Source organism: Ceratosolen solmsi, unplaced genomic scaffold (genome assembly GCF_000503995.2).
Source record: "Ceratosolen solmsi marchali unplaced genomic scaffold, CerSol_1.0 scaffold27, whole genome shotgun sequence".
Taxonomy (NCBI): Eukaryota; Metazoa; Arthropoda; class Insecta; order Hymenoptera; family Agaonidae; genus Ceratosolen; species Ceratosolen solmsi.
Window position 1 is genome coordinate 5,818,310 of NW_011948426.1, and position 18,971 is coordinate 5,837,280.

The 18,971-nt window shown below is 34.9% G+C and overlaps 3 protein-coding genes across 3 annotated transcripts; 1 reads left to right on the plus strand and 2 right to left on the minus strand.

Annotated features, from left to right (window-relative positions):
* Positions 1-22: 22 nt before the first annotated feature.
* On the minus strand, positions 23-1,850 carry LOC105363360 (hsp70-binding protein 1). Its single transcript, XM_011501027.1, has 5 exons — positions 1,843-1,850; positions 1,514-1,757; positions 799-1,201; positions 347-584; positions 23-278 (listed from the first exon to the last, which is right to left on the minus strand). The coding sequence occupies exons 1-5, from the start codon at positions 1,848-1,850 to the stop codon at positions 68-70; spliced, it is 1,104 nt and encodes a 367-aa protein (XP_011499329.1). The 3' UTR covers positions 23-67.
* Positions 1,851-2,325: 475 nt separating this feature from the next.
* RpII15 (RNA polymerase II subunit RpII15) lies at positions 2,326-2,997 on the minus strand. Its single transcript, XM_011500912.1, has 3 exons — positions 2,813-2,997; positions 2,627-2,700; positions 2,326-2,529 (listed from the first exon to the last, which is right to left on the minus strand). Exons 1-3 carry the CDS (start codon positions 2,942-2,944, stop codon positions 2,340-2,342), a joined length of 396 nt encoding a protein of 131 aa, XP_011499214.1. The 5' UTR covers positions 2,945-2,997; the 3' UTR covers positions 2,326-2,339.
* Positions 2,998-5,731: 2,734 nt separating this feature from the next.
* On the plus strand, positions 5,732-16,541 carry LOC105363264 (sex determination protein fruitless). The gene is made up of 4 exons (XM_011500913.1): positions 5,732-6,250; positions 12,005-12,412; positions 14,034-14,550; positions 15,963-16,541. The coding sequence occupies exons 2-4, from the start codon at positions 12,035-12,037 to the stop codon at positions 16,241-16,243; spliced, it is 1,176 nt and encodes a 391-aa protein (XP_011499215.1). The 5' UTR covers positions 5,732-6,250; positions 12,005-12,034; the 3' UTR covers positions 16,244-16,541.
* The last annotated feature ends 2,430 nt before the right edge of the window (positions 16,542-18,971 follow it).

The following is an 18,971-nucleotide window of genomic DNA, read 5'->3' on the forward strand; positions in this document are numbered from 1 at the left end:
TTTTCCAATAAGCCATATTATATTGTTGAATTATTTTTTAAACTTTTATGTATTTATAATTTATAAATTATCTTTCTAATTCTAATTCTACATCAGCAAAAACTTTATCTAAGAGTTCATTGCATATGCTTTCTGTGTCAATACAATTCTCTGCTTTCGATTCTTGCAAATGTCTGTCCAAAGTTTGCTTCAAACAAAGTTCTGGTCGTCGACATTCTTTTAAAGCAGGATAATAATTATCATTTACTAATCCATTAAGCACGTTAAGAAGTTGTTCCCTAAAAATAAACGATTAAAATTATTTTAAAAATTTAATACATAATTTTTATAAAATTATTATGAATACCGAGTTTCTGGAAGCAAACTACTCATTGCAAGTAATCCACATGCTTGCTCTATTAAACCCATTTTTATTAAACTTAATTTCAAACCATTATCTTTGTCTTTAGTACATAATGATGATAATAAAAATGCTGACTTTATTTGTAATTTTTGTATTGGACTTTGCATGGTTCTAATTAAAACAGAGAAACCATCATTAACTTCCATATGCCTTAAACCAATTGCACATCCTCTCACAATACCTACAAGTACATATTTTTTAACATTTTTATTACTTTTAATTAATACTTTATTAACTTTGACAAAGAAAAAATAATATTTATAAATCGTTATAGACACAAAGCATTAATTTTGACTAATAAATAATACTATATAAATATATGTTTATCTTATCTATTAACTATTTTAAAAATTATTATGTATTTTTTCTTTGCATTAATATTAAAATTTTATTACATGAGACTGCATATAATGCTTTAATTCTTGATAATTCAGATGTATCAGAATCTATCATATTTAATAATATTGGCATGTAACCTGCTTCTAATACTTTTTCTTGACAATAGGAATTATTTTGTGTCAATTCTGCAATAAGATTAGCAACTCGCCACCGAATTCCATTATGAGATGAATTTAAACATATTCCAAAAATAGAAAATCCTCCAATTTTATAAAAATCATTTGCCATATCCATACTATCCGCCCAGTCTGTAACTCTGTCCAGAGCAGCTTCATATTCTGACGGATCATCTTCTTCCCGTAGATCCATTATATTTTTCAATAATTTGACATCTTTTTGCAGTTCATCAGTTATATTAACAGACATTGATGATAATGCCTCATCAAGAAATCGTTTGCGCTGGATAAAGAAATATTAATATAGGAATTTAAATACATTCTATAAATGTACCATAAATGTTATAAAAGTACTTTTTTAAACAAAATAAGAAATATAAATATATGCATAAACAGCATGAATATAAATAATATTATTGATTAGGCAATAAGTATAATCCTTTATAATCCTTCTGAATTTATAAATTTATCTAATGTAAAATTACTGTTTAATAAATTTAAAAGTAAATGTTATAAATACTTCACTTAATTTGAAAATTAAAATTTATGTTTTGTATTATTTTTATATTTTATTTTCTTAATAGCCTAGGTCTACCTCATCATCGATGGGATAAAAATTTGATTCATTGGGAGCATCTTCAACTTTAGTTGCTTCCATAGCAAACCTTAATAAACCTTGTAAATCAGCAGGTTGTCTTGGTTGATTAGGCAGTACTTCTATTTGATTATCATTATATGATGACCTCGGAGGTTCTATTGATAAAGGTCGTGTACTACTATTGAGACTAGCTTGTTCTGTACTTGATTTTTCCGTACTTTGATTTTGCAAATTTGTATTTCTATAATTGTTGATTAAAAAATATTTTAATTATTTTATATTTTTTAATAATTATTTTATTATGTAATAAATAGAAATAATAATACCTGTCCATATTTAATTGTTTGGGCAATGTAATTGTCTGCTTTACGCAATTAATTCAAATAACTTATTAATAATTAAAATAATTAATGAATCTGATTGATTATTTATTAAATTAGGATAACTATTTTCGAAACCGTATTTGAAATCAACTTAACCTTGTAGATATTCTTTTTTTCTGCTTTGTACATTTACATTACACACAATTGAACTATGGCAATTCCATTTACAATATTATGTTGGCTTTAATATTTTTTAGGTTAAGTTTGATAACTTCACAAAAAGCCAGGGGTACATCTATTCAAACGTTATCCTTACATATAAATTATACTTAATCTAATCAAAATTTTATTTGAAATTCAAATTCTATATTATATATAAAAATATATTAATAAATCAATTTAAACGAATACTTTTAAGAAAATTTGTTTATTAAAAAAATTTAAATAATTTATAATAGTAATAAAATATATTATCGTATTCAAAGGTTATATATAATGTTTTATTCTGTCCATCTATGTGTACAATGCTGATTTGTACAAACGTAATAAAGTCTCATTTCTTCTTCAGCTCTACGTGTTTGAGCTTGGAAAAATACTGCTTCACGATGATTACACTTTGGACATGGATGTTCTTCGGTTCTTGGTAAAGTTGGATCAGATATTACATCTGCCACAATATGGGTTAATTCGCTAAAAATTACAATAAATTTTATTAATAGATACAAATTGTATTTATTTTAAAGATTAATTATAAATTTATGCATTTTTAAAATAACAACTTTCTTACTCAATTTCATGCATAATTTTATTTACATATATGCAACTACTGTCAGCAAGTGTTTTAAAATCACAATTTCTGCACTGCAAAAAAAGAAATAAAAGAATTAGAAATGTAATATTTATAATAAAAATAATGTATATAACATATGAAATGTTTAATTAAACTATTATCAATTTACTTAACAATACTTACTGCATACATTAAAACTTTATTTTCCTTATCTTCTTTAGGGTATAACATATTATTACATTCTTGACAAAATTTAATACCTACAAAACCGGGTCCATCATCGTGAACACCATCATAATTTCCCATTTTTGACATATTTAATCAGTTCAAACATATATTATTCCTTTACGATGAAACAAAACTAATAATTTTTTAATTATATGTGCAAATTAAAATAATAATTAATTTTTTTGTCTAAACACAAGATTTAAAAATCAAAAATACTATACATATATTGGCGACCCATGTATATACAAATAATGATTTAGGGCGCTTTTTCAATGACAAAAGAACATAAAGGCATCATTTTAAACATAACAATACGAAAAACGCGCGTACATCTGTGTCACTGTCAGATTTTGAAATGAAAACAAGAATATCCAAACCTATGAGTATTAATTAATCAAAACCTAACTAAACAATTAAACGTTAAACATTGTTAAAAGTATTTTTAAATGAAACATTTAAGAAATAAATAATTGAACCAACAATTAATTAAAAGTGTCGATTAAATTCGGATATTTTAGATTTATAATAAAAATTAATTTTTAGAATATTCACGATATTCAATATTAAATATTGTAAATTTCAAAAGTGTCCTATAAAGAAAGATAATAAAAGTAATATAAGCATAGTAGAGAACATCTATTAAACGCTAGAGGCGCATAGAGCAACTGTGCATTATAAACTTTATCGCTTTTGCATAAAGTATTGATTATACATTTGATTCTCAAGTGTTCGTCTATTGTATTGATTTTGCTATTAACTTTCTAAATTTTAGCTTATGGCCACATTTTGTAAAGCCAGAGGCCTAGCCAAAAGCATCCGTTGACCGCGTATTTTTAGCCGCAATATTTTCCATTACAAGACATCGCGACATACACTTACAATGTTCGAATTACAGGGTACTTGTAAAAGCGGATAGTCTGAGAGGCGCAGGCGCACTAACACATCTCTACACTCCCACGTCGTCCGCAACACGTTTGTGTGCGCATAATGTAATATTAGTTCCATGCGCAGCAGCGCGCAGACTCTACCCTCTCTCGCTTTGCATTTATCCAGGTAAAAACTGTTCGCCTATCGTTTTCTTACATTTGCCTTGAGACTCTCGCGACTTTTATCGTGTGCTGCGCGAAAAGAGCGTATATCCCAGTTTTGCCTTCCTCATCTTTTCGCGTCTTTTAAGTTGTCATTTACACAATCAAGAAGCGATAATTTTCTTGGAGAGCGCGCTTCTTGCATTCCAAAGAAGCATGAGTGTATAAAAAAAAAATAAAAATAAAAAACAAAAATTTTATTCTTATTTTTAAGATATGAAATGTATCGGCCTACTTTTTTTAATTCCTGATCTTCTGCAAACTTCTTTTTAAATACGGGCAGGTTTGTAAGATGTTAATACGTAATGGCAAATGTTTTCTTTTATTATCTTTGTGCTTTATACTATTTTTTTTAAATAATTGCATGGCTTATAAATTAGAACTTATGTATGGAATGAATTATTTATATATAAATCATTGGTTCAATATATAAACCATATTTGCTTGAACCATGATTGAAAATTTTTTCTTTTTAAAAAATAATTACAGCTACATATTCCTGCACATGTAGTCATATTCATATATCATATCGTATATTTATATATATATATATATATATATATATATATATATATATATATATATACGTTGCGTGTGTATATTTTGTGTGTGCGCTATAAATACGTTGCGTGTGTATATTTTATGTGTGCGCGCGCGCGTGCATTATGTACCTACATAGAAATATGCATGCATGCATGCATGCATATGTATATATATATATATATATATATATATGCACGTATGTATATATACAGATATGTATGATTTAGTTTCCTTAACATCTTTCCTGGCTATTTTAATGGAAATAATTCTATAAGTGTACTACTATGGATTACTATCAATAATTAATATTAAAAACTACATAATATAATTGTTATCATTAGGTATGCTTATCGGTGACAAGTAAGTATCCAAAACTTTCATAAAGTAAAAATAATAAAAATGAAATAGTTCCATCATATGTAATGTAAAATATTTATGATAGCACAAGTCGCACCATACATAAGAAATGTATGACGGAATATAGATACTAATCTGTAAAATGTAATATGTTGAGAGCCTATTTATATTGTAATTAGTAAACGAATAATGCATGAGTATAATAAATGAAAAAACGTAGACGAGTATGGGATGTACATTGAAAAACTCGATTTAGTGTTGAGCTTGAAAACCACTCCCCCAGCTGCGATGCGAATGAATATGTTCGAAAATACCGCGCAGTGTCGCAGATGGCGGACAAGTCGCGAGAATTTCCTCTTTCCTCTCGGAGGCAGGCGTTGTTGCGTCGCCGAAGGGAAGGTTGCCGGCTCACACAGTGCCGCCAACGACGGTAATCCAACGTAAGCGCATGCGTGATTCGCGGCTGCCAGCCCCCTCTTCGTCAAGACGGTACTTTCGTTCTATCTCTGTCACCGAAAAACGCGTTTCGGCTTTGTGCGCTTCGTCTATCGTAGTCTCCCGTATACTCGCACGGAAACGTAGAGTCGATCGCGCGCGCCGCTTCAACGAAGGTGTGCACACAGCGAAGAGAAGAGCAGGATTCGCGCAATCTTCCCTCTCTCTCTCTCTCTCTCTCTCTCTTCCTCACTCCTTCCTTCCAATGCTTAATAAGTCTTTCTCGCTTTTTCTTCCCATTGCGCCTGCCTACTACCACATACATATATATTTCTATCTACCCACATCATGCGTACATAAACATATACTTGCACATTACGTACTACAAACATACTTCATGCATATACACGCGTGCACGCGTAGGAAACAAGAGAGAGAGAGAGAGAGAGAGAGAATGCGTGTGTGTGTGTATATGAATACGCCAAACCAACTGTCCTTTTATTTTTTTTCCCCAGATCTCGCACTCACTCTTCTGCCTGTGGCTGTAATATACTCTCACGTATACGCGTGCACTGAAACGCGTACATTCATACATACATTTGCCCCCGCACAGTGTATTAAGCCTATGCTGGTGCGCAAAGAGGCAGCGACGTACGTACGATATATCTTCCTCTCGTCGGCTACTCTACTAACGCGCCTCTAAGCGGCGGCAACGACGACGACGGCGGTGGCGGCGGCGGATGTGGTGCATGTTTTTACAGTCGTGAGAACTCCAAGCCACTGCGCACTCCTGAATTTTTAAGAGGCTTCGTTAACTCGTGAAGTTCAACACTCGTGTGGATCCGAGGAGTGAAAGATACGTCGCGTGTTTTTCTTATTTTCATATACGACGATATACGCGCGTGCCAAGGAGGAGAAGGATTTTTCTTTCATCCCCGAGTGGAATATCACAGCCGCCAAACTGGACGCCGTAAGTACCATAATTATTAAGAAAAAGAATAATTATAGTCGTTCTACCTAAGACTTTCTTACATCGCGTTAGAATACGGTCATTACGAGCGCGTGCTTTTCGCGTTCTTTTCCTTTACCTGCAATGCCAAGAAAACAGCACTTATTCTCGCTTGTTTATTGGATCATCGAGAATAGAACAATATTTTCTAAATCTTATAGATGGGTTATAATAGAAAATGCGAGTACTGCTGCCTACCTACCGCGTTCTTTTTTTCTTGCTCTCTCTCTCTCTCTCTCTCTCTCTCTAACTCACTTATTCTTCTGTGTCAATCTGTCTCTCTTGCGCACGCGGCGTACCCTCATCATGATCATCAAAGAAGCGACGCGCGATTTCGTTCATTTTTGTCTATCTCTGTCTCGCGCTTGCTTTTATAAAAACGAATGAACGGACGAACGAACGAACGAACGAATGAACGAACGAACGAACGAACTAACGAACGAACGGACGGACGGACGGACAAACGAACGAACGAACGAACGAACGAACGAACGGACGGACGGACGGACAAACGAACGAAAGAGTGAACGAACGAAGGAAGGAAGGAAGGCGATGTAGCGGCGCGTGGCAGCGAGCACATACGAAAAGTATGTATGGCCCTACGTACATCTCACTCTCGCTCTTTTTGCTTAGGCAAAGGCGTTCCTCTCTTTTTAACAGTATGGGCGCGCATAGTTTGCTTGTGTTTTATTATATTCGTGTGTGTCTGTCTGCTTTGTGATTGTGTGCGTACTTGCGCGAGGTTTGGGGGGGTGATGGCCCCTCGTGCCGCTGCGAGCGCAGTCGCTCTTCGACGGCGTCTCCCGAGATCTATTCTCTCTCTCACACACATACACTTTCTCTCTTTATGTGTACAAGTGTATGTGTACTCCACGTTCGGTTGGTCTCTCGTTCTCGGTCGCGGTGGCGGCTTCTTGCTCCGTCTTTTTATACTCGACGATGAGAAACGAGATGGAGAGAGACAAAGACAACAAGAGGACTCCCCTTTTGTGTACATGCCTCTTGATACACACACACACGCACGCGCGCGCGCACGTATATACCGACACACGTTCAAACAACATGCATATATATATGTATATATATAATATGCGCTGCTCGACTTGTCTCTCCCTCCCCCTCATCGTATGTGCACAGTATGTATTCACCGAAGCGCCCTCCGGAAAAGGAGATTTTTCTCGTTTTTCGCGCGGCGGAAATTTTTTCATTCGTTTACACACGGCGCTGTATGCGTATTTCATAGTATGTATGCACACGTATATATACGCAAGCACGCACATGCGGTCGCTGCTGCCGAAACACGTGATTTTTTCGGACGCCGCGCGGCTCTACGCTGACGGCGTCCGGTTTTGAGTTGCTCCATTCTTTATCCTAATTTTTCTTTTCTTGGCTTATTCTGAACACTTTTCTTGATTTTTTCATGATCATTTTCCCGTTCTCTGTCTCTCTTTTCCCTTCCCCCTTCTCTCTCTCTCTCTCCGTCTTTCTCTTTCGCTGTCTTTCGAGACACAGAAAGAGAAGAGGCTCGATGACTCTTCCGCCTCTTTCTCCCATAGTGGCATCGCTTCAAAGCCAGCAAGGGAATCAAAAGAATACCTAGATTGGGTAAAAGGAGGCGTTAGATGTCTGAAGTTAGGCTTAAAATCCTATATCTCATTCTCTGTATCTATCTGCCTTGCTACGAAAATCTGGCTTTTCCGTTTTTCGGAGAATTTTCAAGGTGAGGTAAAGACGGGCTCTTACCGGTGCGCGTCGTTTCTTTTATCGTTACCGTTATTTCGGCTTAGAAGTACTGTACACCGTTAATACTGGCTTCTACCTCTTTTCAAAGAAAGAAATCATCAGATCGACCTCTGCCTTATGTGTGTGTCGCATTGGTATATTTCTTAGTGGCGACCTATAGTTGCGTATACTCGTGCTCTTTCCTCCCTCTCTTTCTCTTCCTATCCGGCTCGCCTGCTCTCACACCCGTTCTTTTCCTCGCGGGGCAATTTTGACGCACGGAATCGATTTCTTTGTCGAGTCTTGAAAGCGCGCGCGAGGCGGTGAGAGAAAGAGGGAATTTAAAGATTCCTCGTATGCGCGCTCTATGATGTATGAAATCATGCGCGCGCGCCTGTCCTCTTGAATGTATTGCGTACATGCGCGAAAGAGAAAAGGATGAGGGAGAGCAAGAGGATTTTTCCCTCGGCGAATTAAACCGTATAGAGGAAAGGAAGGCGGGTGAGGGAAAGAAGACAAAGAGAGAAAATGCCCAAGTATAACCGCACGACGAGAAAACAGCAGTGCAGGGCAGACGAATGAAGTGTGTGCATACTCTTATATTCTATATAAAGGGGCGGGGGACTACGACGGCTACGAATACGGCTGAGAGAGTACTGAAATATACGTATAAATAAGCAAAAGAGAGAAGAGAGAGACAGTGATTGAACGCGTGTAAAGCGCCATATTGCTCTCATAGACTACTCGTGTGAAGAGGGGGTGAGAGTGCGGGTGAGAGAGAGGGAGGGATATATATTACGCGTAGTCAGAGATTTTTCGGAGCAATAGGTATAAATTTATACACGCGGGAGACGCTCGTTCTCTCAAGAGAGACGAACGGAAGCGTAAGAGAGAGGGAGAGAGAGAGAGAGAGAGAGAGATAGATAATGACTGTCAGAAAGAGGTAGTCGGTGTTTTAACCCTACAGCGCGTCGTCACCGTTGTCGCCCATATATACAGTTTTTGTCTTATTGTACGTATATACGTTTAAGTATAGTCAGACAGACAGATACATTTCGCATATAAAATCCGCTGACTTTCGTCTTTTTATTTTTTTGTGCACTTAGTCTCTCTCTCTCTCTCTCTCTCTGTCTGCCCGTCCGTCTGCCCGTCCGTCTGTCCGTCTGCCTGCCTATCTGTCTATCTATCTGTCTATCTGTCTATTTGTTTCTTTCCTCATCCTCTTACGGTAGCACTCTCACACTTTCTGCGCTACTATGAGAGCATAGAGAGCGCGCGAAAACAAACGCTCGCGGGCGCGCGGTTTCGCAGAGCGCCTTTTCTCTTCCTTTATCGCGTCGCGTCGCATAAAAAGACGTTGAGTGCCGATCGATCTCGTCTCTCTCCGCCGTACTCTGCCACACAGCCCACAGCCGCCTTTTCTCGCCGTCGCTCTTCTCCCGCTTTTTCTCTCTATCTCTCTCACTCACTCACTGACTCGTTGCCGGATCCCCTCCGATCCTCCCCCATCCTCTTCCTCCTCCCGCCCTACCCATACCTCCTCGCTAACTCCCTCCGTCCTTCCTCGCGGCTCGCCGCTTATCCTGTCCTTGTCGCACTCAGTACTATCGGCCACAGCGACCGTGCGCGTGTATGCGTACGCACATGTGCATGCATACAGGACCGAAGCTGAGAGAGGAGGGATTTTTGTTTGTTTCCTTTGTTTACTTCGAAAATCGGAGCGAGGCTGCTCCTTTTACTGACGAGAGGGCTGAATGCGAGAGAGAGAGAGAGAAAGAGAACCGAAATGAGTGAGTGAGCAAGCGAGAGGCGGGAGGGAGGGAGAACCTTCAGCTCCTTCACCGAAATATTTTTCTCTTTATTTATATGAATCTTTATATTTTCTGAGGAACATCGCTCCAGTGTAGGTACGCCAGAAACCTTTCTGTCCATTTTTGTAATGCCACTTGCCGCCACGACTTTAAAGTTAAAATGAATACGAAACCTTCAAGATGCAGCGTTGGATACGAAATATTTGCTTAACCCGTAATATCGAACTTTTTATCGTGTTGTAGTCTGGCACTCGACAAAATCCTAGGAATGTTAGTGACTATGAATTTTGATAATTTAGTCAAGAATGAATGAGGAATAATCATAAAGAGCAAACCCTTTATGAAATGCACGCAATTTGCACTCTTGATTTGCTTTTGTTAGAGTCGAGGAGACGTGCTAAAGAAAGCATCGCACTTAACCATGGGGTGGGTTAATATTACTTCATGATTCCAAATATATGATCCTATGCTTTTCCTCCCGTGGCTTCTGTCAGACCGCCGCAGCGCAATTGTGTTACTGTCTTATTTATACCTGTCAATCTATGTGCCATCTCTCTCATTTTTGTACAGAAAAAGGAGCCAACATCCACCCGACCAATAGCAAACAAATTTTAAGATATAAAAACATAGCCAAAGTAAAGTTCCTCCATCATTGGCTAGAAACTAAGCCTTGATTTCTTTTTTCCGTGCATATAGGCTTTAGTTCGATATGCCACTTAAATGGCATTTCGTAGATTGAATACAGATATAGAGAGTAGACGGACAGGATTTTTATATCCGACCGTTAAAAAACTTTTGACGCTCTCTTGCCTTTCTTCGTCTTTTCTTCTTTTCTGATTTTCAGGTTTTTTTATTAGAAAGCACACGTTAGGCCAAATGCGTTCCTACACATTTTTTAAGAACACAGAATAATATTGACGAAAACATTCATATTACATTTTTAATTCTGACAACTTTACCTGTGTAGATATAATCCATACGTGTTACTTTATTATACGAGTTTTTATTTTCGTTACTATATCTTGTCTTCATAAGCAATTACTTTATTATTATTTTAATATATATCGATTTAAAAATTATCCTTTTTCGTATCAAAGAATTATAACATTTCGTATTATGCTTTATTATTATATATATTTAATTATTTAACGCTAGTTTTATTAAATGAAAACTTTGAACTACAAGTTTCCATACACTAGCACGCCTACACATATTTATATATTTAATTACAAAGTATGATTCATAATTTATTTGAACGATTGTCTAAAGATAAACTTTATTCCATTGAATCTATAAATAATCGTAATTAAAATTTTAAAACCTCTAAATTATAGCCTCGTTTTATCCAAATTTTTAAACATTATTTTGATTTATGCTTAACATTAATTTTCTTATAAGAGTTTATTCAAAATGTACACTTCGAATTAGTTGAAACTCTGACACGAACCAGACAAGTTATTGTTTATATTATCGATTTTTAATGATGACAATGACGACGACGACGACAACGACAACGACAATGACAATGATAACGACGACGACAACGACGACGACAACGACAATGACAATAATAGCAATAATTTTGTAGATCCATTGATATGCATGATTCTATCACACTGGGATACACATTGTAATTAATTTATTTAATATGTCTAGCATCGTTAGAAAATGAAAAATCAAAGACAATGAGATACAAAGTGCTTAGATACATAAAAGATATAGTTTTAATTATAGTACTACATATGTATACATGTGTGTATGTATATGTATATATATATATATATATATATATATATATATATGGTTTTACTCTTAATTATTAATTGCTAAATTTGTATTGTTCTGTTACTATTAAGCTTACTTATTTTAAAATCCACATTAATATGATAAAGTTGTGCACTATTCGTATGAAAGAACAAAGGCTTGGCTGTTTTATATAATGAGATACGAGGGTTAAGCTTGTATGCGGTTCATGTTTGCACGGACATTAGTCCAGCCGAGATTCCCATAAAATCATAAATAAGCATAGCATTTTGTACGTCCATCACTTCCATCGCTATGATTTTCATTTCGCGTATAATTATTAATTCTACAAAATGACAAAATGCAGACTGCCCCATAAATTACTTATAGTCTCAAAAGCTACTTTGACAAACTAAACAATATATCATTGTTCTTGCAGATAAATTCAGACTCGTTTATCGACGACCAGATGATGGACTCGGGCACGACACCGCCCGCCCAGTCGTCATACCCGGGCGGTGACCGACAGCAATTCTGCGTCTCCTGGAATTCCCATCAGTCGAATATGCACAGTGCATTCCCGAAGCTGTTGAGCAGCGAGCAGTTCGTTGATGTGACGCTGGCCTGCGACGGGGGGTCGATTAAGTGCCACAAGGTCGTACTTTCGGCTTGTAGCGACTACTTGGAGCGACTGCTCCTCGAGATACCCTGCACGCATCCCATCATCTTTCTCAGTGACATGCGCATGTGGGAACTCCAGGCTCTCGTCGAATTCATGTACCGAGGGGAAGTATACGTCGAACAACAACAACTTGCCAAGCTCATGCAGGCTGCCGAGGCTCTACAGGTACGGATGCTGCTCTCCTTAGCTTGACTCTTTCGTCGGATCGTCCGCTGATTACGTGCCCGTTATAGTTTGAATTATTTTAAACGAAAATTGTGCCAATCTTATTGTTTAAATACAGTATTGTACTACCATATTGGACTGATAAATTTGATTAGATAGTTATCTGTGTATTCAACTTCGTATTTATTCTGAAATAGATAAGAGATATTGAATAATAATATGGCTTGTGAAAAAATTATTTCCTACTTAAAAACAGAACAGCTTCTTATATTTATCTTCATAGATAGTTATTACTCAATATTTTCTCCAATGTTCAGTTATTTCTTAAAAATGTGACAAAATTAAAAAATATAAATGTCATTGAGAGTCAAAGAACTTATAAGTGCAATTTGAATAAATTAAAAATAACAATAAAATGGAAAAAAAATTTAATTTTCCAATATATATTTGATTATATCAAATTATATTAAAATATAGCATTTTGAATTTGTTTGCCTCGTATATATTGGTGTATTGAAAATTAGGCGCAACAGTTTTTTCTTATTATTATTTATTATTATTATTAAATATTATGAAAACAAATCAACTCATTAAGAAAGAAATTAAATTATTATCTATGTAAAGTTATATATGTAATCGGTTTATAGATTCGACTATTATTTATTTTCATGTATTCGAGATACATCTAACATTGACTTTTACAATATCATCTTTATTAGGTGGACGTTAAAGAAGGGCTTATATTAATATATATATAAATATAAATAAAATAAAGGAACGATTCTTGAGTCATTACTCACTCACTCAATTCACTCATTTTTCAGAATTTGATTGTATTACAAATTTAAAGTAAATTCATTCATTTTATTTTTTATAAATTATCAAAAATATTACTTTACCATTCTTTTGTTTTAAATATATTAATACATTGAATTGATATTTTTTACAATGGTAATTTATTGCAATATTTAATAGATTGTGAATCGGGTTTCACATCAGTATAGTCAGTTAATGAATCACGCTACGTACGAATAGGTGGAAGATTTTATTTGTAAGATTAATTCTTAAAATGACATAAATTGTTATGCCATATTTTTAAGTATTTGAATGTTTTATTTCTTTCATTGCTTATATTCATATAAAGCTTTTTTATTACAACAATGATTCGCTTATTTAACTAAAAATTAAAGAAGGCAATCGTAGATACGCTATCTTCAAATAAAAACATACTTTTGTTCTTAAACTTTATCTTTATGCATTTGTATAGAAAAATTATTCAAATATTACGATTAAGAATTTATTGAGAACTGCAGACAAAATATAATAACAGTATACAATCGTTAAATTTCTTTTCGTCCATATAAATAATTATTCTTATAAATATTGATAATTGAATTATTAATTTATGTAGAATGAATTAAATTATATTTTAATTATCTGTGAATTGTGCGCGCATATGTAAACATATACGTGACCGTGTGATGGGATGCTTCCATTTCCTTAAAGAACAATTATTTAAAGACTTAAAGCTTTTTAATCCATACATTATTAGTCAATAGATAATAAGTTGATCGAGTAAATAATGACTGAAATAAATTTTTGTTTTTATTTTACTCTATAGGTTCGTGGTCTGTCAACCCAGGGCCGAGACAGCAATGGTACGACTGACACCGTAACACCCCAGTTAAGCACCGGTGGTGGCAATAACACGACTCCTGTAAAACCCTCACCTCCAAAGGCAACGACCGCCACATCGTCAACGGTCTCGAATGCGGGCCCTGTCGATTTCCCACAGTGCGACGACACCCAATCCAACGACGATGGCTCTGAGTCCGACTTCCTCAGCTCTAGTGGTCTCGCGAGCAGTTTACCCGCGGCTCTTACGGCAACTCCCGGACCCCAGGACCCTGCAGTTGCCAATCCCCTTAGTGCTACCAACTTCATGAAGATGGAACACAGCGAGGCACTACAGCATCTCGAGCAAGCCCTCAGTGCCTGCGAAGCTACCCTCACCGAGTCCCAGGGCATGGTAAAGATGGAGCCAGATGAACACCAACTACTGGCACAACAGGAAAAGCCATACTCTATAAGAGCCGTACCCCCTGGTAACTGCGGCAGTCCTTTTCCCGCTATAGAAGGTAAATAATTCAACGTATCTTGTTTATACAAGTAATTTTGTGCTACTTGCACATTTATTCTAACAATTTTCTATTTTTATGACCGAAAAAGCCATTTATTGCAATGTTATTGAAAGGTTTTTATTTAATTTTCAAACCCGCATTTTAATTTAAAAAAAAAAATTAAATATAACATATATTACGCAATTATCAATACTACTTAGTATACCAAATAATTTAATACATTTAATAATTATTTTTTTAAATGTTTTTTTAATAAATGTTACAAAATTTTATTTTATTTGTTCTTAGTGGTGCTTGATTAAAGTAGTTTACACACATGCCCTGTTACATATGGAGAGTCCGAGAATCTATAAAATTCTCGCTGAGTGCCAATATTGGTTGCATGCAAATACGTTAATTGAAACGTAAAGTGTTTCAGTGATTAACTGAATTGCATGATATTTCTATTTACCTAAGCACTTTAGCCTTTTAATAAAACAATATCATGAAATTATATGTACGTATCTAATTATGCTTCTCCATAACAAATATTTCAATAACCATTTTAATTCTGTTACAATCAAAAAAGTTAGATCGAAAAGTATTTAAAACGTATAAGTATATTTCACAACTAAAAATGATTGCCTTAACGTTTTATTTAACAAGTTAAAAATTCTGATATACATTGAAGAATTTTCTGAGATGACTTTCCATTGGAAAAAAATAATGTATTGATTCATGTCGGCAAAAGAGTTACAATAGAGTTACAGAATTTAAAAGAAATAAAATTATTATATTAGTATATTTTACAAGCATTAAATTTATTAGTTCATTTTATTTCTGTTCACTTGGTTTGCTTATGCCAAAGCTTTTAAATTTATTAAATTAAACTAAATTAATATTAAAATAATATTAAATAAAATGTATATAAATTAATTATAATTGAAATTAAAATTGAATTATTAAGATTTAAGATTGATTTCATATATTAATAAATGAGACTTAATAAATGTATTAGAGTAAATATTAGATTGGCTAAGTAAATAATATATATAATTTTAGTTATTTACGCCAAATTCCTTTATCATAATATATATTCGATATGATAAAATGAATAAGATATTATTTTATGTGTTTATTAATTAATTTTTACATTTCATATTATAAGCTATGTCAATACCGCCTTTACATCAGCTATTTTACAATCGCTGAGTAAAATTTTAATGGAAATGAGCAATTGCCGGATTAAATGTGCTTGAAAAAAGAATATGTTTGAGAAGAGCATGCATGTGTAGATGACATAAACATTTCATAAAATTCTTTGAGTTTGCTTTTACAAAATACGAAAGTTTATGTTAAAGTTAGTTAAAATGCTGCATTCGATAAAAATGTTATAAGCTGAACTAATTGATGAAATGATTCACTTTCAGGTTACCAAAGACGACAGCGACGATCCGAAGCAGAACTTAAGCAGGCTTCCGATCTCGTAGCGCGTGGTATGACCTTCCAAGTAGCTTCCGAAAAATATAACATCCCCATCAGTACAATTCGATTCTACATGGCACGCAAGGGCATTCTACAGAGGCGAAAGCGTGGCCGCGGCTCAAGCCAGGTTGGCGGGCCCAACAGCCAGCCCAGCAGTCCCGCGTCACCACCCTTCCATATGATGAACTTCCGCCTGCCGGAGAGCCTCAACTCCAGTCTACAGTAGTGTTACGCGGTGCAGTAGTAAGTTTTGTAGAGCCAGAGCAGAGTTCGAGGAATGTATTGAAAGAAAAACAAAAATGCAAAAAATAACGTAAATGTGTCGCCCACAAACTAGAGCTGTTTCGAAGACGCGCTTCCCCTTTTTTCCCTTCCAACGAGTTTTTCTTCCATGCGTGTGTCAGAGCGCACACCAAATGAAATCGATCGAGCCATTCTTATTATGATTTTTACTTTGCCATTACACATCTGCTGCGAGAGCTATTATTATTACTGTATCAAAATACTATCACCATTACTTTACTATTTTTACTTTTTAAAGTACTTTTTAAAGCGTATCTGACATCTATTTCTATTACTATTATTATATCGAGTAAACTCATGACTTTACATACATAACACAAATACAAGATATAATTTTATGAGTCTAGAACAGCTCTATGCCGTGTACATATAAATTAATATTGTATGAAACAAAAAAGTAAGAGGACAAATTGTATGAAAATCCGTCAGGGTGGCCACAGCACGAGGCAATCAACGTTCATTATTAAAGACGCCAATGCACAGGAGACCACCAATAAGGAGTTTTCGTATATGTGGGGTCTTGAATCAATGTAGAGGCTAATGTTTACGTATTCTTTTTTTATATATTTTGTTATTTTATACCTTTATCAGTAATTGACATACACTCGTATATACTCGCGTCCATTTACGTATTATTGCCCCTGCTGGCGCATACGTGCGTATACAGCACACGTTTGTAGACTTATATTATTTATTGCTCATACTCGCGCTAATCATCATCACGTATTATAACGAATGTACCCGCCATCACTCGGATCTCGCGACGCGTTCACTCGACGAAAGAGAATGAATGATTAAAAAAGAAAGAAGGGATTGATTTCCTCGTGCTGAGTTCGCAGCGACGAAAACCTGTAACGTTAGGCTCTCCGTATATTTTTTTTTCTTCTATTGTGCACTTTACTTAGTGACAGATTATGAATGAGGAACCGAAAGAGGAAAGAGAAGGAAAATGAATGAGGGGAATTATACAAATAATATTAATATTAATAATTGAAATAAACAAACGGCGATGAATATTATAGCTACTGCGCCGGAAACTTTGAATTTCACAGCGCGTGTAATTTTTTTAGGTGCGCCTACCTTACTATTAATTATCCATTATTATATTATAATCATTTTGTAAGATATATATACGTTCTTATATTGTGCGTCCACTGGTACAATGCGTGTGACCTTGCTGTGGGCCGCTTTTTTCGATTCAACATTCTCAAGTTCCTGCTCGACTCGAGGCTCTCGCATTTTGTCACGATGGACGGGTTCTTGTCTTATGTATTTACTCAATTTTTATTTTTTTTTGTTTTTTTTTTTAATTTTGTTTTTTTTTAGCAATGAATGACAGTCACTATGTACAAGATTGAGAAACACTCGGTATTGCCCGCGCCTTGTAATCATGTAACAATTGTAATAACGTAGCGAAACGGCGAAATCCTAACTCTCTGTTTGATTGTGTCTTCTCGTTCTCTCCTCTCTAGCATAGATATTTTTGTAGCAGTACATATACATAAATGAAAATTAGATGGCGTAAACTTTGTAATCAACGTTAACTTTATAAAAGGAGATTCAACCCGAGTGTTTCCAAACGATGTGAGATTTTTATTATATATATATAATTTTTTTTTATTATTTTTTTTATATATATAACGCGTATACAAATTTTTCTTTACAAGAGACTCCATTTTGTTTGTTTCTTAACTATTATGAGATTTTGTATGTAACTATACAAAGTAAAGCAACAATATAAAAACGCGTTTAGGGATTGCATACGTAATTACGTATGTATAATATTTCATAGCGAAAGAGATTTTTTCTCACGATTTGGTAGAGAAAGAGAGAGAGAGAGAGAGAGAGAGAGAGAGAGAGAGAGAGAGGTGAATGCGAATCTTGCAAAAGCTCTGTCAAATATTTACGCAGAATCAAAGTAACTGAATGCAAAAAACGTCTTCAACAAAGGTCTAAAACTTATTCCTGTAATCAAGTATATAAGAAGTTTTTAAAAAGTAAAGCGAAATAAGTGAAAAAGAAAGGGATGTTTTTTCGCGTTGGAAAAACTCGGAGTCTGCCTATAATATACAGCTTCGGATTAAGCATCACGCGCGCGATAAAAGGATAATACACGAGAAACGCAGAGAAAATTATTATCGATGCTTTTATCGTATTTAGTGTACAAAACAAAAATGAAAAAGTAATGAAAGAAAAATAAATAAATAAATAATAATTAATGAGACAATGAAAGAGAGAAAGAGAAATAGAAAAAAGGAGGAGTCATTAAAAAACAGTATATTGAAGCTATTCTTAGAGACTCGGCCGTATTGATGATTATGACGATTAAGCAGGAACAACAATAAGAAAAGATGTCTGCCTAAAATTATTCGTCATTTTGTCAAATTACGGCGCACTGCCTTTTCTTTGATGATTCTGATGATATATAAACACATGACAAGAGCAGCAGCAGCAGCGCAACGATGCCGGCAAAACTTTTGCTAAGGCCCCAATAACCCTTTCCTTACCCGCCCATCCTAAATCCCTTGTTATAACGTAAAATAGCCTCGTTCAGAACATAGCCATATTTTTCCATAATCGATGCAATAATCAAGCAGAGTACACTGAATAAATAAAAAATATTACAGTAAACCGTGAGAGGATGACAAAAT